Source organism: Oncorhynchus kisutch, linkage group LG5 (genome assembly GCF_002021735.2).
Source record: "Oncorhynchus kisutch isolate 150728-3 linkage group LG5, Okis_V2, whole genome shotgun sequence".
NCBI classification, from domain to species: Eukaryota; Metazoa; Chordata; class Actinopteri; order Salmoniformes; family Salmonidae; genus Oncorhynchus; species Oncorhynchus kisutch.
The window spans coordinates 30607232-30631692 of NC_034178.2; the positions used below are offsets into that span (position 1 = coordinate 30607232).

Here is a 24461-nt window from a genome sequence, read left to right on the forward strand (position 1 = left end):
TCTGTTCTCTCCTCCCTCTGTTCTCACCTCCCTCTGTTCTCTCCTCCCTCTGTTCTCTCCTCCCTCTGTTCTCTCCCTCTGTTCTCTCCCTCTGTTCTCTCCTCCCTCTGTTCTCTCCTTCCTCTGTTCTCTCCTTCCTCTGTTCTCTCCTCCCTCTGTTCTCTCCTCTCTCTGTTCTCTCCTCTCTCTGTTCTCTCCTCTCTCTCTGTTCTCTCCTCTCTCTCTGTTCTCTCCTTCCTCTGTTCTCTCCCTCTGTTCTCTCCTCCCTCTGTTCTCTCCTCTCTCTGTTCTCTCCTTCCTCTGTTCTCTCCTTCCTCTCCTTACTCCTGCTCTTTTTCTTTTCCTTTTGCTCCTCAAATGTTTTCCCTTTCTCTCTTGCTCTTTCTCTCCAACCATCTCTCTCTTTCTCCATATCTTTCTTACTCCATCTCACACTTTCCCTCCATTTCTTTCCCTCTGCCTCGCTCTCTCTCCTCTCTCTCTCACCCTCCATCTCTCTCTGCCTTGTTGCTCATTTTTAAATCTATGAATTTCTGAACATCATTTCGCTGGTTTTTCCTGAGCCTCGGGTGGACATTCTCATTCCATCCCTTCTTTTTTTCACCTCGTTTGCTCTGCTCCCTCCTGAGTGAGCAGTGGAGATGGGATGTGAGGTGACAGTGTGGTCCAGGAGGTTAGGCCAACAGGGGGATGGGAACGAAGGGCACAATGGGCACACAGGCACAGGGAGGGGAGAGGCGTGGGCACTGCACTACACTGAGCTCACAGGGCACCCCTGCCAAAACGGGCCGGAAGGTCAGTGCCAGTCCAATTTCATTCCCACGCACGGCATGACCACAGGGCACGTTGTGATACAGTACCTTTCCTCTTTAAGGGTCCGTGCTACAGAATTATCCATGCTGCCTGTCCCTTTAAGAGGCTGTGCTGTGATGCTCGGGGTTACTGTGCCTTCTCCTGTAAGACACCGTGTTGTTCAAATCTATCCTCAACTGTCCATTCAAGAGGCTTGGCTGGTGAAAACAGCAGCACTTTTGCCTTGAGGGCACCTTTGAGGGCAGCACAGACAGAAGGAGAGAGGAGTAGTCTACCTTCCTCCACCACAACGCCCTGCACTCCCTCTCCCTCTCTCTCTCTCTCATACACTCTCTCTCAATTCAATTCAATTCAATTTCAGTTCAGTTTAAGGACTTTATTGGCATGGGAAACACATGTTAACATTGCCAAGGCAAGTGAAGTAGATAATAAACAAAAGTGAAATAAACAATCAAAATGAACAGTAAACATTACACTCACAGACGTTCCAAAAGAATAAAGACATCTCTCTCTCTCTCTCTCTCTCTCTCTCTCTCTCTCTCTCTCTCTCTCTCTCTCTCTCATCCCCTCTCAGAGCAGTATGGCTCTGTGGCTCCACTCTTCCTGTAGGTTTTAGAGCTCTATGTGTGCATCTCTGCACTGTGTGTGTGTGTGTGTGTGTGTGTGTGTGTGTGTGTGTGTGTGTGTGTGTGTGTGTGTGTGTGTGTTTACCCTCAATGTGTGAACATGCAGCGTGCAAATGTTCGTGAACTCTAACCTCTAATTCCCTTCAGAGGACATTCGCCAACAACATTACAGAAAACGCACCAACAAAGCTCTAATATAATGGATACAAAACTCTGATCATCAAACGCAGATCTGGTTAGGTATAATGGCGCTTTCACAGTGTCCTGCACATGTGAATGCGCAGGCGGTTTGAGCCAAACAAGCAATGAACTGCTTTGTTAGACTGCCTAATAAAGCAGAATCTTTTACAAATCACATTTTTCGGGATCAGTTCAAACAGTGAATATATCATGATTTGGAATATTTTCTCTCTGCTCTCTCTTGGAGGGTGGGGGGTGGGGGGGGGGGGGGTTGAGACTCGGCACAGGGTGCATGAAACAAACCAGTCAGAGGGCATTTGATGGAAATAATTGTCTCCCCTCAACGGTCACCTCTAAAACACTCCCCACTCCTCTCTGGATCTTTCCCTTCAGTCACTAGAATAGCACAACTATCTTCAAGGGCATTTCGTTCCCTTCGTAAACCCTCAAACCCTTTAAGAAGATATGAAACTAACCCCTCCAGCATGTTCCTATATGGAAATAACTATTCCCCCCCCCCCCCCCCCCCCCCTCCCGGAATGTCTCCTCTCTGTCAGGTGCGGCAGGAGCATCATCTTACCTCCAGGGCTCTCCTCTTGCTAGTGAGCAGCTTGGCGATGTCTCGTGCCACCCTCTCCACCAGGTCCTTGGGATTGTTCCTCTTGATGTCAAACTGGCTCTTCTTCTCATTGTAAATCTACAAAAGGGAACACAGGAGTCAAAGGTCAGTTCAAAATGGCTGTCAGTTGATGAACTGGGTCATAGGAGCCCATGTTTATTTTGAACGTGACACGAAAACACTGGCCATTGCTATGCTGTCCATTTTCAACATAGTACATACTTGGCAGGACATTTACTGTAGCTAATAGGACAGAACTGTCCTTTATCGAACAGTGTAACCAGCTGAGGTTTCTGGGGTAATATCAAGCCAGCCACTAACTACAAACACAAGCTAAATATCCACGATCCATTAGTGGAAAGGGATGACAAATACAATAGGGAGAGACAAAGACGGAGGCTTGTGACCAGGGTACAGACAGCCAACCAGAAGCCAGAATCATGACAGATGTTTGGCTACACAGTGAGGCTGTGTACAACCTCATGGGCTCTGGCCAAAAGCAGTGCTACCCTATAGGCTATGGGGATGTAGGATTCCAAAGAAAATGCACTTGGGAAGATTATCCTCCTCTCCCAGAATCTTCTGTTTCACCTGACTCAGCCGTCCTCAGCAGCAGTCCTGGGTCGGGGCTCTGGCAGGCAGACAGACAAAACAGGCTCTGTGGTCCCTTGAGCCTGATTGCCCTATAAGACACTGCACTGTTCGTCAACAAGGCACACACTCACACCGCAAAACCACCCTCGCTATGCGTTGGCGGGTTTGTAGTAGGGACTATTTTGTGAACACGTTTCATGTACCTGTTATGTGATTAGGCTGTGATTAGGCTGTGTACAGTACATGTATATGTATTATGGAGCAGCCCCATTGCCTCCTTCAAGGCAATGTGTGGGAATGTGCTTTACATCCACTCTCTTGATTGGTGCATTAATCAAAGTGAAACACAAGCACATAAGCCTGATTTACTTCCTCTGTTACTTCCTGAAAAGGGGTGGACGGGGTAATATAGATCTATCGCTGACATGAGCTATTTTTCCGGTGAGATTTACGTGTTTGGCGTGCAGTGATTAGAAGAGAAAAATGATCTATCTTTGTCAGGCTAAAAGGTGGGTGGGCAGAGAGCCAGCCAGTAGCAGTCTCCTCTCCCTCCCCTGGCCCTCATGGAGATGAGCCAAGAACAGGCACCGGCCATGCCAACTAAACACTTTAGCTAGATTACCTATAGTGGTCTTGTGTCTGTCCCCTGATAGATTACTGTTAGGTTACAAAGGCAGCCATTTTATGGTCAAGGAGATTTTGTATTGAACCTGGATTTAACCAGAAAGTCCCATTGAGGTCAGACGAGCTCTTTCCCAAGGAAGATCTGAACATACTGCTCATTCAAGGGTTTTTCTTTATTTGTACTATTTTCTACATTGTAGAGTAATAGTGAAGACATCGAAACTAGGAAATAACACATATGGAATCATGTAGTAACCAAAGAAGTTTGAAACAAATCTAAATATATTTTATACTTGAGATTCTTCAAAGTAGCCACCCTTTGCATTGATGACAGCTTTGCACACTATTGGCATTCTCTCAACCAGATTCATGAGGTAGTCACCTGGAATGCATTTAAATTAACAGGTGTGCCTTGTTAAAAGTTAATTTATGGAATGTCCTTACTTTCCTTATTAATGCGTTGGAGCCAATCAGTTGTGTTGTAGGGGCGGTATACAGAAGACAGCCCTATTTGGTAAAAGACTAAGTCCATATTATGGCAAGAACAGCTCAAATAAGCAAAGAGAAATGACAGTCCAGAATTACTTTAAGACATGAAGGTCAGTTAATATGGAAAATGTAAAGAACTTTGAAAGTTTCTTAAAGTACAATCGCAAAAACCATCATGCCTATGATGAACCTGGCTCTCATGAGGACCGCAACGGGAAAGGAAGAATCAGAGTTCATTAGAGTTACCAGCACCTCAGCCCAAATAAGTGCTTCACAGAGTTCAAGTAACAGACACATCTCAACATCAATTGTTCAGAGGAGACTGCGTGAATCAGGCATTCATTTTTATAAATATTTTATTATTATTTTTTTTTCACCTTTATTTAACCAGGTAGGCTAGTTGAGAACAAGTTCTCATTTGCAACTGCGACCTGGCCAAGATAAAGCATAGCAATTCGACACATACAACACAGAGTTACACATGGAATAAACAAAACATACAGTCAATAATACAGTAGAACAAAAGAAAACAAAAAGTGCAAATGAGGTAAGTTAAGGAAATAAATAGGCCATATAGTACAATATAGTAATTAAACACTGGAGTAGTAGATCGGCAGAAGATGAATGTGCAGGTAGAGATACTGGGGTGCAAAGGAGCAAAATAAATAAATACCAGTATGGGGATGAGGTAGGTAGATAGATGGGCTGTTTACAGATGGGCTATGTACAGGTGCAGTGATCTGTAACCTGCTCTGAAAGCTGGTGCTTAAAGCTAGTGAGGGAGATGTGAGTCTCCAGCTTCAGAGATTTTTGCAATTCGTTACAGTCATGGGCAGCAGAGAACTGGAAGGAAAGATGACCAAAGGAGGAATTGGCTTTGGGGGTGACCAGTGAGATATGCCTGCTGGAACGCGTGCTACGAGTGGATGCTGCTATGGTGACCAGTGAGCTGAGATAAAGCAGGGCTTTACCGAGCAGAGACTTGTAGATAACCTGTAGCCAGTGGGTTTGGCGACGAGTATGAAGCGAGGGCCAACCAACAAGAGCGTACAGGTCGCAATGGTGGGTAGTGTATGGGGCTTTGGTGACAAAACGGATGGCACTGTGATAGACTGCATCCAGTTTGTTGAGTAGAGTGTTGGAGGCTATTTTATAGATGACATCACCGAAGTCGAGGATCGGTAGGATGGTCATTTTTACGAGGGTGTGTTTGGCAGCCTGAGTGAAGGATGCTTTGTTGCGATATAGGAAGCCGATTCTAGATTTAATTTTGGATTGGAGATGCTTAATGTGAGTCTGGAAGGAGAGTTTACAGTCTAACCAGACACCCAGGTATTTGTAGTTGTCCACGTATTCTAAGTCAGAGCCGTCCAGAGTAGTGATGCTGGACGGGCGAGCAGGTGCGGGCAGTGATCGATTGAACAGCATGCATTTCGTTTTCCTTGCGTTTAAGAGCAGTTGGAGGCCACGGAAGGAGAGTTGTATGGCATTGAAGCTCGTCTGGAGGTTAGTTAACACAGTGTTCAAGGAGGAGCCAGAAGTATACAGAATGGTGTCGTCTGTGTAGAGGTGGATCAGAGAATCACCAGCAGCAAGAGCGACATCATTGATGTATACAGAAAAGAGGGTTGGGCTGAGAATTGAACCCCGGACAACAGGCACTCCGATTTGACACACTGAACTATATCAGATAAGTAGTTGGTAAACCAGGCGAGGCAATCATTTAAGAAACCAAGGCTGTCGAGTCTGCCAATAAGAATGTTGTGATTGACAGAGTCGAAAGCCTTGACCAGGTCGATGAATACGGCTGCACAGTAACGTCTCTTATCGATGGCGGTTATGATGTCGTTTAGAACCTTGAGCGTGGCTGAGGTGCACCCATGACCAGTTCTGAAACCAGATTGCATAGCGGAGAAGGTATGGTGGGATTCGAAATGTTTAGTAATCTGTTTGTTAACTTGGCTTTCGAAGACCTTAGAAAGACAGGGTAGGATAGATATAGTCCTGTAGCAGTTTGGGTCTAGAGTGTCACCCCCTTTGAAGAGGGGGATGACCACGGCAGCTTTCCAATCTTTGGGAATCTCAGATGATACGAAAGAGAGGTTGAACAGGCTAGTAATAGGGGTTGCAACAATTTCGGCAGATAATTTTAGAAAGAGAGGGTCCAGATTGTCTAGCCCGGCTGATTTGTAGGGGTCCGGATTTTGCAGCTCTTTCAGAACATCAGCTATCTGGATTTGGGTAAAGGAGAAATGGTGGGAACTTTGGCAGGTTTTCATGGTCAAATTGCTGCAAAGAAACCACCAATAAAGGACACCAATAAGAAGAAGAGACTTGATTGGGCCAAGAAACATGACCAATGGACATTAGACAGGTGGAAATCTGTCCTTTGGTCTGATGAGTCCAAATTTGAGATTTTTGATTCCAACCGCTGTGTCTTTGTGAGATGCAGAGTAGGTGAACGGATGATCTCTGCATTTGTGGTTCCCATCATGAAGCATGGAGGAAGAGGTGCAATGGTGTGGGGGTGCTTTGCTGGTGACACTGTCTGTGATTTATTTAGAATTCAAGGCACACTAAACCAGCATGGCTACCACAGGAATCTGCAGCGATACGCCATCCTATCTGATTAGTGGGACTATCATTTGTTTTTTATAAGGACAATGAACCAACATACCTCCAGGCTGTGTAAGGGCTATTTGACCAAGAAGGAGAGGGATGAAGTGTTGCATCAGATGACCTGGCCTCCACAAATCACCCGATCTCAACCCAATTGAGATGGTTTGGGATGAGTTGAAGGACAGCAGGGTGAAGGAAAAGCTGCCAACAAGTGCTCAGTATATGTGGGAACTCCTTCAAGACTGTTGGAAAAGCATTCCTCATTAAGCTGGTTGACAGAATACCGAATATAAAATCTGCAATCTATTTGGATTTGTTTAACACTTTTTTTTGTTACTACATGATTCCATAGGTGTTATTTGATAGTGTTGATGTCTTCACTATTATTCTACAATGTAGAACATAGTAAAAAATCAAGAAAAACCTTTGAATAAGTAGGCGTCTGAACTTTTGACTGGTACTTCAAATACAGACACAGGTTTTTTCTCCTTTATGAAGTTTTAAAACAGACGGGTGTTTCTATTCCCTAGTTTGTTTCTGTTCCCGTGCTTCAAATACCCACCCAGGAGAAGTCATTAGCCTGCACTGTGTAACTCACCAATGCACTGACACACACATACGCACGCTCGCTCGCACACACGCTCGCACACATAGACCCCACAAGTAATTAGCCCCAGTGCAAGATGAGGCAACCCTCACAGCCACAGACCAATAATCAGGTGAGCACGTGCGTGTGTGCACGCACAGACACGCCATTTGAGAGGAGGGCTTTTCTCAAGGTGGTAGAAGCCATTAGCGGAATCTTATTAAAGCAGAAAGCAAGAGTGAAGTTTGCTCTGCTCCATTGACAGACTGCAAACCCCTGGCTCTTTTTAAGTGATGCATTTTCCAAGTCGATTTTAAAAACCATGTCAAATTTGTTTTTAAATCAATATGAATTCCCTTAATGTGCGGCGGTGCTCTGTGGGCCTCTCTCTTCCTCACTGAGATTCATGGGAATCGTACAGCCGCTATTACAGACACAGTCTTAACACTCAGATAGTTTGGAGACGTGCTTCAGAACATTAACAAACAAAAAAGTGAATAAGGTCAACCTGCATCAATATCCTTCCAGCTTTTGTATTTTATTCTCTTCTTTTTCATGAGATATATTCATTATAACTGCACAGATTGTCTTATCTAGAACCTAAAAGTGTTTGGTTTTCACCAGACATAATGGGACCCATCTGTCACGCCCTGATCTGTTTCACCTGTCTTTGTGCTGGTGTCCAACTCCCTCCAGGTGTTACCCATCTTCCCCATTATCTCCTGTGTACTTATACCTGTGTTCTCTGTTTGTCTGTTGCCAGTTCGTCTTGTTTGTTCGAGTCAACCAGCGTTTAGTGGTTCAGCGCCTGCTTTTTATTTTTTCTTCTTTTTTTATTTTCTTGCCCTCCCAGTTTTTGATCTTTGCTTGTCCCGACCCCGAGCCTGCCGACCTGTACCTCTGCCCCCCTCTGGGTTACCGATCTCCGCCTGACCCGACCCCGAGCCTGCCGACCTGTACCTCTGCCCCCCTCTGGGTTACCGATCTCCGCCTGACCCGACCCCGAGCCTGCCGACCTGTACCTCTGCCCCCCTCTGGGTTACCGATCTCCGCCTGACCCGACCCTGAGCTCTGGCTGAGGTCCGGTACTGTTACCCGACCTCTGGTTTTCTGACCCCTGCCTGCCTCGACCTGTCTGTTGCCTGCCCCTGTTAGAAGATGAAACTACTGTTCATTCAACGTGGTCTGCATCTGGGTCTTCCTTCATACCTGATACCATCTTGCCCACAAAGTGGACTCAAGTTTTCCCACAAAGCACCTGGAAGCACCTGGATGATCATCAAGACTTTTGGAAGAATGTTTTATGGACAGATGAGTCAAAATGATCACTTTTTTTGGACAACATGGGTCCCATTATGCCTGGCGATTCCACACTAAGAACCAACGGTCAAGCAGGGTGGTGGTATTGGAGATGCTTTGCTGCCTAAGGACCTGGACAACTTTAATAGAAGGAAGCATGATTCTGCGCTGTATCAGAGAATTCTACAGGAGAACGTCAGGCCATCCGTCTGTGAGCTGAAGCTGAAGTGCAGCAAGACAGTGATCCAAAACACACAATCAAGTCTACATGAAAACGTCTAAAAAGGCAACACATATGACATTTTGTATTGAGAGAATTGAGATGTTGTGACAGGACTTGAAAAGAGCCGTTCAAGCTTGACAGCCCACAAATGTCACTGAGTTAAAGTGTGGAAGAGTGGGCCAAAATCCCTCCACAGCAATGTGAGAGACTGATCAACAACTACAGGAAGTTTGAAGAGTGTAAGGGGGGCAATTACTTTTTCACACAGGGGCATTGGGTGTTGCATAACTTTGTTTATGAAATAAATGAAATAAGTATGTAATTGTTGTGCAATTTGTTCACTCAGGTTCCCTTGATCTAATATTAGGATTTGGTTGTGAAGATCTGATAACATTCAGTATCAAAAATATGCAAAAGTAGAGAGCAAACACGTTTTCACAGCACTGGAGAAACATTTCTACACAGGGTTCTACATGGAACTTGAAAGGATTCTATTTGGAACCAAGCACCCAGCTAGCACCCTCTTCTGGAAGCCACATACACACAGCATATTGCACCATGTCGTATGTCTCACTAGACTACTATATCTCTAGCTGAATCGATGGGCCCAAACCTGTCTGTTTGTGTGCTTGTAGTGTGTTCCCACTGCAACGCCATGATAACAGCTCCATGGAGACAAACAAAGTAGGATTGTGTTGTATTGTGCTCACAGCTCTGACAGATGCTAGCACCATAGAGAGCTAGATCCAGGTACTGTATCTCTAGAGAGAGAGAGAGAGAGAGAGAAATGGCACCCTATTCCCTATGTATACAATGTAGTGCACCCTAAGGGCCCTGGTCAAAAGTAGTGCACTACATAGGGAATCGGCTGCCATTTTAGGAAACACCAATGGTCATTACAGCCTCAACTGGTGGGATAGGAGGCTTTTACAAAAATGTGATGGGTATTGTGTTGTCAACCATACAGAGTTCTAAACCAGTGGCTGCTGGGAACGTTCATTGTAGGTAACAGACGTAAGTGATTGACATCTCGTGGTAATACTCTGGGTCTGAGATGATTGACCACCACTGAAGACCTTTGAGAACAAAAGCCTCAGTGAGATGATGTCTGAGAGCTTTTTAGCGATTGACTTCAGCTAGGAGACACTCGGTTGTAGAAAGACCCACACAACCAGTCTGACTATGACTAGAAAGCTGACGTTGGTTGGATTATACAGTATTTGGAGAGAAATATATTTGGACCGGGGAAACGCCAGGCTACAGTTGAGTAAAAATATGACATTTTCAGTTAAGTTAGATATTTGCATTACAGCCCCCTGTGCAGTTTCCATCTGAAATCATACTGACACTCTCAGCAGCATTCATTACTTTCGATGTAGCCAACCCTAGACGTGACTGGTGATTTATTTTGCGATTTATTCAGAAGAGGAAAATTGAATACTGTTGAAATAGGATGTGCGTCCTAGCAGTGGCAGAAACTCAAATCATGAAATGTGTGAATTGGACTGACTTCACGGGGAAAAAAGACACGGGTATCAGCGATGTGACTGAGTCACGCCTACGATGCCCAGACAGTTTCCTGGGTACGACTGTCATTCACACAGCAGAGGAGGAAACTGGCAGTTGTGGTGGCTCTGCAGTGTGGATAGGGCCAATGGAGCCGGCTGCTCACAACACTAACATAGGATCCGAGAGAGCGGGCATGCCAATCCATGCCAATATGCTCTCCCTGGCAGTCATGAGAGTGACACACACACACACACACACATAGACATGTGTGGTGCACTCACACACTGATCATTAGCTATGATAACTAGTTCCTGTGTGCCAAGCTCAGAGTGTGTGAGTGTAAACACACAGATGGGGAAAGAGTGGGGTGGCAGCATTCCAGAGAATCTGTTAAAACATCCTTATGCAATCAGAGAGCCACCGTTTTCTGCTTGTCCAATCACAACTCACCGTCTCTCCCACGTCTGCGACTCCACTCCAGTTCCCTGAATAAGTGTTGCCAAAGCGGCAAAACAATTTCAAACACCTCTGCGTTCACTATCTCAGAAATCACTCCAAAAAATATATATATATTTTAAAGAAAGAAAAAAAGACAATTATGTTCGCCGCCCGCTTTGTTGAAATGAGAGTTGTTTGTTGGGGGATCTCTGCTGGTTTCTCTGGCAGCAGGACTTCTTATCGCTCGGTGAAGTCAGCCACAGTAGAAGGCGCCTGGCTGGTGCCGGCTGAGGGTGACAGAGACAGATGCCGCATCATTAAGGAATATTAGAGGGCTCTGCCGAGCAGACGGAGCCAGCATCCACAGGCCCCGGGAACAGTTCAATAAGAGAGAACACAGGCAGGGGGAACCAACGGTACGGCACGGCTCGGGCACAGCTCGGGAAGACCCCCGGAGGAGCTCGATAAAACCCAACACACCAGGACCGCCAGGACCGACGTCATCGCTCAATAAGACTGAGAGCACAGAACAGTCAGGGGCGCCGGCGCTGACTCCAGCTTCCAGAGGAGTTCAGTGAGACGGAGCAGGACTGTTGACTGCTACGGTGGCCCTAATGTGTCCGTCAGAGCGTTCACGTTCTGACGTCGAAGAGAGGAAAACACCCGGCCACATACATTCAATCAATCTTCAATTTAGATTGTCGATACATGACATAGACACTGAGTGTTCAAAACATTAAGAATCCAGGTGAAAAAGCTGTGATCCCTTATTGATGTCACCTTAAATCCACTTCAATCCGTGTAGATGAAGAGGAGGAGACTGGTTAGAGAGAGATTCTTAGGCCTTGAGACAATTGCGACATGGATTGTGTATGTGTGCCATTCAGAGGGTGATTGGGCAAGACAAAATATTTAAGTGCCTTTGAACGGGGTATGGTGGTAGGTGCCAGGTTTGTGTCAAGAACTGCAGCGCCACTGGGTTTTTCACGCTCAGCCGTTTCCCGTGTGTATCAAGAATGGTCCACCACCCAAAGGACATCCAGACAACTTGACACAACTGTGGGAAGCGTTGGAGTCAACATGGGCCAGCATCCCTGTGGAACGCTTTCGACACCTTGTAGAGTCCATGGGGGTGCAACTCAATATTAATGTTTTGTACAGTCAGTGTACATGCCACAACGCATACACAACCAGCCAGCCACCACTAAAAACAGCACCAAAAAACATACATGGAAATATCACATTGACATAGGCCTATCTGCCAAGGACCAAAACAACTCAACAATTTGACTCAAATGGTCCAAATAAAGAAGTACAACTCAACAGTGATCCAAGCCAGAGTGATCAACTACAAAGCTGGTTCACTGAGTCGAACACACTGAGCATGATGCATTCTGGGCTCTCATCACAGTCTGAATATTTACACACACTAGCCCTGAGGGAGAGGCTTAGATTAGAGATGCAGCAGAGAGAGCAAAAAAGAGAGAGAGAGAGAGAGACAAAGAGAGAGAGAGATACAGAGAGAGAGAGAGAGAGACAAAGAGAGAGAGAGACAAAGAGAGAGAGAGAGAGACAAAGATAGAGAGACACAGAGAGAGACAAAGAGAGAGACAAAGAGAGAGACAAAGAGAGAGAGAGAGACAGAGAGAGAGAGAGAGAGACAAAGAGAGAGAGAGATACAGAGAGAGAGAGAGAGAGACAAAGAGAGAGAGAGATACAGAGAGAGAGAGAGAGACAAAGAGAGAGAGAGAGACAAAGAGAGAGAGACAAAGATAGAGAGACACAGAGAGAGACAAAGAGAGAGACAAAGAGAGAGACAAAGAGAGAGAGAGAGACACAGAGGGAGAGAGAGAGAGACAGAGAGAGAGACACAGAGAGAGAGAGAGAGAGAGAGAGAGAGAGAGAGAGAGAGAGAGAGAGAGAGAGAAAGAAAGACAAAGAGAGACAAAGAGAGAGAGAGAGAGAGAGAGAGAGAGAGAGAGACAAAGAGAGAGAGAGAGAGACAGAGAGAGAGAGAAAGACAAAGAGCGGGAGAGAGACAAAGAGAGACAAAGAGAGAGACAAAGAGAGACACAGAGAGAGAGACAAAGAGAGAGAGAGAGAGAAAGAGAGAGAGACAAAGAGAGACACAGAGGAGACAAAGAGAGAGAGAGACAAAGAGAGAGAGAGTAGCCAGAAAGAGAGAAAGCGAGAGAGAGAGAGAGAGAGAGAGAGAACATGATGCGTAACGTGATCAGAGGGACTGTCAACTAAGATAAAGAACAAAGTAGACAAGTCACAAACACACACACAGCACTATGGCACGCAGTCAGGCATTGGTGTACACAACATTCTGTCCGATCTACCTAGCAGAACCAAGGACAGAGGCACTGCATCCACCTGAATGTCCACACCCATTCACAGGTTGTATCCATCACCATCACCTGTATGTCTGCCAGCTGGAATTATGCTGCCGCTGAACAAACTCTAACAGTAACTGACTGGTACTGTGCTGATTGTAATGAGTGGAGAGCTCCCTCTACCAAACCTGTCTGACTGATACATGCCAGAGCTCATTCACACTCACATCGCGGCACCCGTCCAACTCTTCCTTCATACCCTGGCATAGTCCAGCGGCCAATCGGGATTGACTCGAGACTCTAGAACAGTTCGACCCCTCATTCAGATCTCATTCATAAGATGATGGTGGGCTACAGGAAACAGGAGGACCGGGCACCGCCCCCATTCTCATAGACGGGGCTGTAGTGGAGCAGGTTGAGAGCTTCAAGTTCCCTGGTGTCCACATCACCAACTTACTAACAAACTAACTCCACGACAGTATGAATAGCCTCTCTAATATAACCTGACACCCCCACCCCCCCCAAGACACAGCCATACAAACACACAGACTGACGAAACGAGGCCAGATGGACTCGGCAAGCAGTCACTTGCTGTAACTACTCCCATTAATGATCCCCTTTCAGCAGAATCAAACGGTCATAGAGAAGTAACATACAGTGTTCAACTAAACAAACTCCCCCCACGGCCAGCCAGCGTGCCTGTTTCTGCTCCCAGACATACACACTATAACCGCCTTATTGTGAGAGAGTCGAGAGAGAGAAGGAATGAGAGAGAAGGAATGAGAGAGAGAGAGAGAGAGAGAGAGAGAAAGAATGATAGAGAGAGAGAGAGAGAGAGAGAGAGAGAGAGAGAGAGAAAGAATGATAGAGAGAGAGAGAGAGAGAGAGAGAGAGAGAGAGAGAGAGAGAGAGAGAGAGAGAGAGAGAGAGAGAGAGAGAGAGAGAGAAAGAATGATAGAGATAGAGATAGAGAGAGAGAGAGAGAGAGAAGTGAGGAATGTGGATCAGCACTCCTCTCCTACATTCTTTCTCAGGGTATTGGTATTTCAGACAGAGATAAACTACACTCTTTTTTATTTACTTGCTGATGTTACTGAATAGTTTTGTTCATCCAATAGATTCTCTCAAATAGACAGCAACAAAACATTCTCTATATTTCTTATACTCCCCCCCCACCGCTCTCTCTCAGCCTCCCACTCTTCGTCTTTCTCTCTCGCTTATACCCCCCCCCCACCACTCTCTCTCAGCCTCCCACTCTTCATCTTTCTCTCTCGCTTATTCCCTCGCCCAACCCTGCATATCATTTCGAAAGCAGCACATATGCTGTCATTCTAATGGTTCAGCCAGAAACCATATCCAACACACAATCATACCACTTTCATCTTCCATCCCATCACATTAGCCCACAGCGGCGGCAGAGTGGTGAAGCCGACAGGCGGCCTCTAGTGTCCGTGCGTATGTGTGTGTTTGTGCACGTGTGCTTCCGTATCAGGGCTGTGCTAGCCCTGCTGAGGAGGAGAGATGAACCCCCCTCTCTGCTTGGCGTCTCCTTTACTTCCTCCTCATCTCCCTAATTACTACTCCACTTCCACACCGCTGGTGGCACCTGTCCATCACCCTGACCGAATTCTCGCATCACAACACCGCTGCTATCGCTGTAACAAGCCTCGCTCATCACTCGCTTCCTCTATCACTCTGTGGGACTTTCCTCCTGTCTTCGCCGTCTCACCTGACCTCCCGGCTTCTCGGTCCTCCGCTGCACCTGTCAAACTAAGTGCCCGAAACTGATGCCCTATCTTTCATTTCAGACAATGTATCCGCACATAAGGTCATTCTAATGCTGGGACAGTGTAATTGGGTTGACACCACCGCTAAATGAATTGACTGGCTCATCTTGATATACTGTGTATATATTGTATCTTATCTGACTGGCTTCTGACCTGGCTGTCATGATCTGTTCTTCGTGACCAAGGCTGCCTGTCTGAAACGGAACGCTGTTCCCTATATAGTCCCTATGGGCCCCGGTGGTCAAATGTAGGACACTATATGGTAATAGGACGTGGTTTCAGACGCAGCCCCGTGACCTGTCCTTCTGTTGTTATTTTCAACCGACAGTACGTCTGATCTCTCTCCTCTCTGAGTTCCCATCCTGGGTCTTCTTGGTAACCGTCCCCCCCCCCCCCCCCCCCAAATGAACGCATGCTTTGCTATAATATAGCCCTCTCTGCAAATTAAAGTAGCAGTAATCCATAATCTCCAGAGTAAATTCCCTTCTGATAAAAAAAAAAATAAACATCATGAAATACAAAATAAGTAATGAGATGAAAGTAAGCCGTTTACAGCGATGGCAATGACTAAATCAAATGGATGGGCTGAGTTTTTGGAGGACCGTGGATTTTCGCGGTGGAATATTGGGAGGGTGGTCTGTAGTAGGGCAATGTTATGTAAACTGAGCTGGGGGGGGAAATAGAGGGGTTAGGGAGATTCATAGCCTCACACTCCAGGCCCCAAAATGCTTAATACCACATATTACACATTCATATGCATATTAGCCATTCACATTATCATCATGTATTTAGGTTACGTTAAATTATAGCTGGCTAATTTGTGTCCTTTTAGTCCACGTGTAACGGCTATGAGTATAGAACCCCCCCAAAAATATTTTGGGGTTCATATAATACATTCCTTGTTGAGTAGAGCTTTGACAACATAACTCTAGCACCCACCTGAGTGACAGTCGGGATGACAGCCATTTTGTGCTGCCGCTGACACACTCTGCCCAAATCTCAGTGTCCACAAAGAAGAGGGAGAGAAGGGACATTTCAGAGACAATTTAACTCGCGCGGATTACTTTCCAAAACACCCCAGATTGAACATTTAACCCTATGCCTTTCAATAAATCATATGGGGATTTTGACTGACTCAGAAACTCACTTTCACCTCCCATTGGGGGGGGGGAGAGAGAGAGAGAGAGAGAGAAGAATGAAATGGAGAGACAGCCTTCTACTGTATAGTGTCCTGTAGGCTTGCCTACAGGTTATACCCCTCCTTGGTTACACCCCTCCTCCGCCTCCCTCTTCCCCCCCCCCCCCCCCACCCTTCCCCCAGACTGTCAGTGTGTGTGGCTGTCTGCTGGGGCTGATAGAGAGCAGCAAGTCATTACACACAGAGCAGGGCCTAATTACACCACACTGGCTCCCCATGTAACCTGCCAACAGGGTCACTGCTCTTAAAAGTGATGGCCTTACGGGACCAGCCACACAGACCAGGCCCGGGAGATAAGGAGCTAGCGCTGAATAACACGCCATGCTAATGTGTGCGCAGCATGTGTGCACGGCCATTGTATGTGTGTAGACTACGTTGTTGTCCGGTCTAAGGGTCAGAAGAGATACGCTGTAAAACCTTCCTATAGAGATGTCCACCACCACAAACCCCTTGTTCTCTAGCCGCCCCCTGCCTGCCAATGGCAGAGTGACACAGTGAAGTTCACACTGAGAGGAGATAATGCCTCCATATTGAACATGGGGCCACTTTTACACCTTGCCAGACAGTCCCCCTCAAAATGGACTGTTTCCATGGAAACCTGGCACTTAATGACCATTAACAGAAAACGACATGAAAAAGAGAGAGAATGAGAGAGTCAGAAAAAGAGAGAGAGACAGAGGGAGATCCTGTGGAACAAAGGAAACAATTTAGCATCGGAGGACAGCGTGAAGCCTGATTATGTCGTCAGTGTAAATGATCATGAATTTCCCTTTGTCCAGCTGGGCCAGATTAATGCTGCTTCCCACTCGCTGTTAAGAGAAGATTTAACCACTCCACTGGGCACCCCCGCAACAACCCCCATGCTCTGTCAATAACACTGCACCCGGACAGCACCGACTTAGATATGGGGGGGGGGGGGACATGCCTCTCAGTCGTATAACCAGCATCAATATTTCCTTTTTCATTAAAGACAATTTGCACGCTGAGCTCCATCCAGTCGAATTGTGAAACAGCCAAACAATAATGCAACCATCCACAACAATCATACATGTGTGGTTGATTAGTTTCCAATTCCATTTGAGTAAACAACACAGTCAACAGGATGTGTTGTTGTGAATTGTGGAACATTATTTCTCCAATGGTCCCTGGCCCTAATCTCCCATACACACCTAGAGTCCAGGCTATGGAGAAGTCACATGGAAGTAAATAAACAAACAAAATGATTATCACACAGATGACCTGACTGAAGCAGCTGCTCCCTGCACCCCCAGAGTTCCCCCAACCCAATGTTCTGACACCTCCCAGTCAAGTTCAGTGAGCGGAAGGGGAACGCTGTGCAATTGTATGGGTGAAGGGACGGCCCCGGTTTCCACATAGCTGGGCCCAATCACTCCCCATCAACCCGACTGACTGTTTAGCTGAAAGCCTGCACTTAAACTCTCTGATCACTTACAACAGCAAACAATTACACATCCATTCATTCTGTGAATACAAAAGCTGGTCGGCAAACAGTGGTGCTCAACAGATCAGGTTCGTTCGTTAAAACATTTCCAGAACCTTATGACTCAAAACACGGGAACGCCTCGCTGGCTACTCCCTAAAACTCACAGAGTGGTAAGCTGCCTGGAGGCTTTCAGGCCCCAACGGTTGGACACCCATGAATTAAACAAGAGAACGTGAGTTATATTAGAGTGAGATTTATAAAATAAGAATACTTCTTTTTTTTTTTACAGGAAACATCTATGACGTGGGTGTGTTTTGTTAATTGCTCGATGAATTCATCGTCAAACATGGGTGAAAGCATGACATATAGAAAGTGTCTGTCATGGATATCTGGTGCCCACAGCCTCGTGGTAATAAGGCCAACTTGTTAAGAGAATAGAACTGAGAGCCGAATTATTCCAGGCTTTCAGACGCCTTTGTTAGCCTGGCAATCCTGAAGGCGGACCAAAAAAAAAAACTCTAATTTGAGGGGTAATGTCGCCAGCCCTATTCTTCGAATGGAAAATTCCTCGAGTTTCGTTGAGAGACAGACGGTTTGGAAGAACAGGAGATTCGAGAAAAGCTCAAAGAGAGGACCTCAATCTGAAAGTTGTGTGGATTAAACGAAGGCAACATTAAAAGACAGGCCTGTCAATCAGCATTTACACAAAGTCTCTGTGATGGTGTGACAATCAATGCCTTGAACCTGGGCTGCTCTTTGAAAAGCTCCACAAACACACCGTCAAACTGGGGATCAATGGTGGGGCCTGGATACCATGTTATCACAGGACACACACAAACTGGAGGTGAATAGCTGCTCGTAACAACACTAACAAAAAAAACTGTTAACTACTTTACCCGGTAACCAACCAACCACACACACACACACACACACACACACACACACACACACACACACACACACACACACACACACACACACACACACACACACACACACACACACACACACACACACACACACACAGCAGAGTAAAAATAACAATGGTATTATGTGGCTTAGTTGGTAAGAGCATAGTGCCAGCAACATCAAGGTTGTGGGTTCAATTCCTGTGGGGAATGTGTTAATGAATACAAAAAATGTAGCTGTACAAATAGTGTTTGTTACAGTACATTGGATGGTAGGTCTTGGTGTGTGTGTGGTTGCCTGAATGATGGCAGTTAAACATGATCCTCTTAGAGCCTACAAAGTTTCTGCTTTACTGACCAATCTCCTAACACTGCAAATGCAGACATTTCAGAAAATAGTCATTCTCCAAGCTATAAGTTTCAATTTCCACTGTACTCAGCCCGTCTCACGAAGTCTGTGTGTCTGAGAGAGACTGAGCATGACTACACTCGAATACTACAATTTATATTCTACTACTCAAGGTAGAATTACGTATGTTTTAGTTGTGCAGCATCAAGCAACTGTTATACATGTATTGATATGGAACAAATGTTTTAGCGAATATGGTTCTCAATCAGAGGCAGGTGTTAGTCATTGTCTCTGATTGGGAACCATATTTAGGTAGCCTGTTTTGTGTTGGGTTTTGTGGGTGGTTGTTTCCTGTCTTTATGTTTGTTGCACCAGATAGGGCTGTTTCGGTTTTTCCACGTTTATTGTTTTTGTATTTATGTTCATGTTTAGTTTTCTTATTAAAAAACATGAACTTCAACCACGTTGCATTTTGGTCCACCTCTCCTTCTCAGGAAGAATCCCGTTACAATTAGATTTAACATTAAATATGGTATCTTACTTGATGTAGACAGAGATATTGGATGTAATGACGAGATGCTTGTGTCTCCGCCCCTTAACAATGGGATTCGTTGTCCATAGAGCGGAACGGAGGGCTGTCAAGCTCCCGCTTATTTCTCTCTTTGGATTGGTGGATACATCTCGTTGTTTGAATACTTTAATGAATATTCGATGAGGGGTTTTGACGTTAACCGCCTGTATTCAGTGGAGATTATGATGCAATGCTCGCCTCATGAATATGCATAGACCATCTCGAATTTCAACAGGGACAACTCTGATATAAGTGTTTTTTTCTCAATGTCTCATGCATCACACTTATTTCAGTTCACTCGTAACAAATAAATAGGCCAATGTATCATTTTTATCTTGACTAAATTCGACACTCATTGTCCCCATACAAAAACTCCTCACTTGCTTAATATTTTTTTTTTATGTTTTAAATGTAACCTTATTTAACTAGGCAAGTCAGTTAAGAACAAATTCTTATTCACAATGATGGCCTACTGCAGTGACGCCTCTAGATGCCTCTAAGACAACCACTGAGCCACTCGGGAGACCCGTTTAGCAGATGAATGATCTGCTTAATGTGGACAGATTTTGAGCGGAGTTAACCACTCTCGCTTTGCCTCTTCCTTTCTGATGTAGCTTTGGTGCAGCTAAAATATTCATGCTTAGACTATTCCTCTTTGATTTAGAACATAGCATCAAGAAGAACAGGAGAACATAACAACATGCTAGCCTGCTAGCTAGCCTGACGACTCACACTCAATCCTTCTGCTCTGTCGTTCGAGACATACTTTAGTCTGAGACTGCCACGATTGAAGTTGTTTGTGGTGACAAGGGGCACGAGGGGCGTTGTACAAAACAAAGTCATCAACGATTGGATAGTGTGTTCCCTGCTTTACCCACATGTGTTCTGGCTCTGGCCCAACCCAGCGATTCAGTGAAGAGTCAGAGAGGTACTCGGATCGAGACTCATTGTGGAGAAGAAACTAACATCCGGAGCGTAGCATTTGGCCAGAGCAACAAGTCTGGGTAGCCAGGCAAGAAGATCTAGGCCTACACCAGCACTGGTATCAGGCAGTATTAGCTAGCTACATTTGCTCTGACTAAGTACATTTAGCTAGCTAGCTGGCAAACTAGTGATTAGCATTAGAGACTAACACGATTTGTTTTGCCACAATTTGCTAAGAAAAGACAAACTAGCTGTTTGAAGACGGTAAGATACACAATTGAATAGTGTAAGTATAGAATGTTTGTAGGATTTATATTAAGAAGCAAAGTGGAAAGCAGCATCGTTGTCAACAACATCAAGTTGCATCTGCAACATTGACCATGTGAACGTCCAAGTGAGCGACAAGTGTTTGTGACTCGTGGAAGAGCGAAAAAAACGCTCTTCTTGAGTGACAGGAGGCGGGGCTTGGTGTGTGTGGAAGGAGAGAGGTTGAGAGGACGATTCAAGTAGCGACTATAAAAACTGACATTCACGCGGCGGAGTGACATAAAACTTTTAATCGACCAAACATTGAAATACCCTTATACAACGTAAAGCAAAAACCCCAAACTGGGGGCATCAATACCGGTATATAGTCAAGTATAGTATACCGCCCAGAGTTGAAAAGCTTTGTTGATCCTAACACTGGCAGACGACTCACACAGAGGCTCTAAAAGTGAGTCACACACCAGGCGGTTACTAAAAGCTGCTCAATGCTCATTTGAACACTAAAGACACTCATAATGTATTTAAACATGCCTTTGGAGACACGCGACATCTTCACATTACAGTAACACATTCGCAAGTGACTAATAGCATTTCAAACATCTTCACAACTAAAAACTAAGCGAACTGAAGGTGTGTGTGTTTGCGTGTGTGTGTGTGTGTGTGTGTGTGTGTGTGTGTGTGTGTGTGTGTGTGTGTGTGTGTGTGTCATATTGACTGGTTTGGCTGGTAGTCCAAGTGCAGCACAGCATGGAATCCCAGCAGAAACCTTCACAGCTTCAAATATTTAACACTGAATTGAACAATACAGATCCCTGGAGCCACAGCCTACAACACGGGCAAGATAGTCTCCCAACCACCTTCACCTCTAAAACCTCTGCCCAAATAAAACACATTATAAGGTAAAAAGAGGGATTCTACGACTACATCTCTCTCCTCTCCCTATCGCACACACACACACACACACACACACACACACACACACACACACACACACACACACACACACACACACACACACACACACACACACACACACACACACACACACACACACACACACACACACACAAACAAACATTATATTATACAGCTCAATCAGTGCTCAGTTGACTCGGTTTATCCTCCTCTTTCTGCTGCTAAATCCCATCCAACACAAACAGCTTTATCCCTTCCCTAGCTGGGCAGCCCAGTGTAGCTACGGCATTTTTATCTGGAGCAACTGTAACCGCACACACACACACACACACACACACACACACACACACACACACACACACACACACACACACACACACACACAGGCACAATGTACTGTACAAACACACACTAAGCAGTTCAGGCTGCTACAGCTGAATAATTCATATGAGGAGAATTTACGAACACTAGGCATCATAAGAGACGGGCCCAATGTTCCCAGTCACATGGCACATCGGCTACAGCCCTAAAGCATGGCGCACATTTAGCCTTTCCTCTAAACAGCCTTTCCACTAAACAGCCTTTTCCTCTAAACAGCCTTTTCCTCTAAACAGCCTTTTCCTCTAAACAGCCTTTCCTCTAAACAGCCTTTTCCTCTAAACAGCCTTTTCCACCAAACAGCCTTTCCTCCAAACAGCCTTTGCCACCAAACAGCCTTTTCCACTAAACAGCCTTTTCCTCTAAACAGCCTTTTCCACTAAACAGCCTTTTCCACTAAACAGCCTTTCCTCTAAACAGCCTTTTCCTCTAAACAGCCTTTTCCTTTAAACAGCCTTTTCCACTAAACAGCCTTTTCCACCAAACAGCGATTCCTCTAAACAGCATTTTCCTCTAAACAGCCTTTCCTCTAAACAGCCTTTTCCACTAAACAGCCTTTTCCTTTAAACAGCCTTTTCCACTAAACAGCCTTTTCCTTTAAACAGCCTTTTCCACTAAACAGCCTTTTCCACTAAACAGCCTTTCCTCTAAACAGCCTTTTCCACTAAACAGCCTTTTCCACTAAACAGCCTTTCCTCTAAACAGCCTTTTCCACTAAACAGCCTTTTCCACTAAACAGCCTTTTCCACTAAACAGCCTTTTCCACTAAACAGCCTTTCCTCTAAACAGCCTTTTCCTCTAAACAGCCTTTTCCTTTAAACAGCCTTTTCCACTAAACAGCCTTTTCCACTAAACAGCCTTTCCTCTAAACAGCCTTTTCCTTTAAACAGCCTTTTCCACTAAACAGCCTTTCCTCTAAACAGCCTTTTCCACTAAACAGCCTTTTCCACTAAACAGCCTTTCCTCTAAACAGCCTTTTCCACTAAACAGCCTTTTCCACTAAACAGCCTTTCCTCTAAACAGCCTTTTCCTCTAAACAGCCTTTTCCTTTAAACAGCCTTTTCCACTAAACAGCCTTTTCCACCAAACAGCGATTCCTCTAAACAGCATTTTCCTCTAAACAGCCTTTCCTCTAAACAGCCTTTTCCACTAAACAGCCTTTTCCTTTAAACAGCCTTTTCCACTAAACAGCCTTTTCCTTTAAACAGCCTTTTCCACTAAACAGCCTTTTCCACTAAACAGCCTTTCCTCTAAACAGCCTTTTCCACTAAACAGCCTTTTCCACTAAACAGCCTTTCCTCTAAACAGCCTTTTCCACTAAACAGCCTTTTCCACTAAACAGCCTTTTTACTCTAAACAGCCTTTTCCACCATACAGCCCCTTCCTCTAAACAGCCTTTCCTCTAAACAGCCTTTTCCATCTAAACAGCCTTTTCCATCTAAACAACACGGGTTGAGATGGTCTCTGGTTTTATATGACTAACGTGGTAAGAAACAACAAGACTCTCTTCCTGAGCCTGACACTAACACTAAGAAAGGATATCATTGTGAGATGGTCAATTCTAAAAAGGGAATTCCTCAAGATTAAGCGAGATTACATTGAAAGACTGTACAGTTTATCCCCTGCCCTATCCGATCAGCTTTGTAATGTGTAAATGAATCTAAGACTGTTTGCTGTCTGCTGTGTGTGTGCGTGCATGTGCGTGTGCGTGCGTGTGTGTGTGTGTATGTGTGCGTGTGCGTGTGCGTGCGTGCGTGCGTGCGTGTGCGTGTGTGTGTGTGTAAGCAATATAGCAATACAGACACATGAACAAAGGTTTCCTGTTATTCCCAATAGAGGAAACAGAAAGAGAGGAGGACGGCGAGAGGAGAGGCTAGATGAATGAAAAATAAATGTGTTTACCGAATAGCTGTCATGGAAGAGTAAAGTCAGTAGGATGCAAACGAAAGAAGACAATAAATCCTACAGTTGGCCTAAATGGCTACTCCTCATTCCTCACACAGATAGAGAACCGAACTCCTCCCCTCCTTCTAGGACTGCAACGGTCAACATTAAAACCATTACGGTACATCCTTATAATCACCACCATCATCACCATCATCTCCATCATAATAAAACCACCCTCATCTACATGATCACTCTCCTCACGCAGCAGAATAACTCCGCCGGGGGGAATTGAAGTTGCCCAGATCAATAAGGACGGTATGAAATTAAATTAGGTTGCCAAGATGAGGTGAAAATGTGAAACAGATGGATGGGAAGTAAAAGAAGGGGTAAACACTGGGGCTGGGAACTGCCAGGGACATCACAATACATTATCATGATACTTAGGTGCCGATACCATATATATTGCCATTCTCACGATTCTCACAATTTTAGATGTATTTGCTATTCGATGTTCCAAACATATTGCTCACCATGTCTGCTGCAGAGCGACAAGAGAGAGCCATGAGAAAACGAGATTTGATCAGTCATGGAAAAAAGTGCAACGTTTTTTTGGGGGGGGTCATCGTTCAAAAGGAGATGGAGAACAAGCTAGAGAAGGAGACATTTGGTGCAGGTACAGACGGCTAGCACTAGCTAACTTTAACTACCTAACTAACTACCTAACTAACTACCTAACTACATTCTGTATATATATTTTTAGATATATATATTATATATATTATATATATTTTTATTGATACTTGGGAGTCATAGAATCAAAAACATAAACGCAACATGGCCTCCAACGTCATTTAGTAGAATTTGGCAGTACTGTA

General features: G+C 45.1%; 1 protein-coding gene across 3 annotated transcripts in view; it reads right to left on the reverse strand.

The window, feature by feature from the left end:
- The window catches only part of cacna2d2a (calcium channel, voltage-dependent, alpha 2/delta subunit 2a), a 254816-nt gene that overhangs the window by 198308 nt on the left and 32047 nt on the right, over nt 1-24461 (reverse strand). For all 3 annotated transcript variants that reach the window (XM_031824825.1, XM_031824824.1, XM_020482984.2), the window contains exon 3: nt 2200-2316. In XM_031824825.1, coding sequence (XP_031680685.1) covers nt 2200-2316 — 117 coding nt within the window. The remainder of the gene's footprint in view (nt 1-2199; nt 2317-24461) is intronic.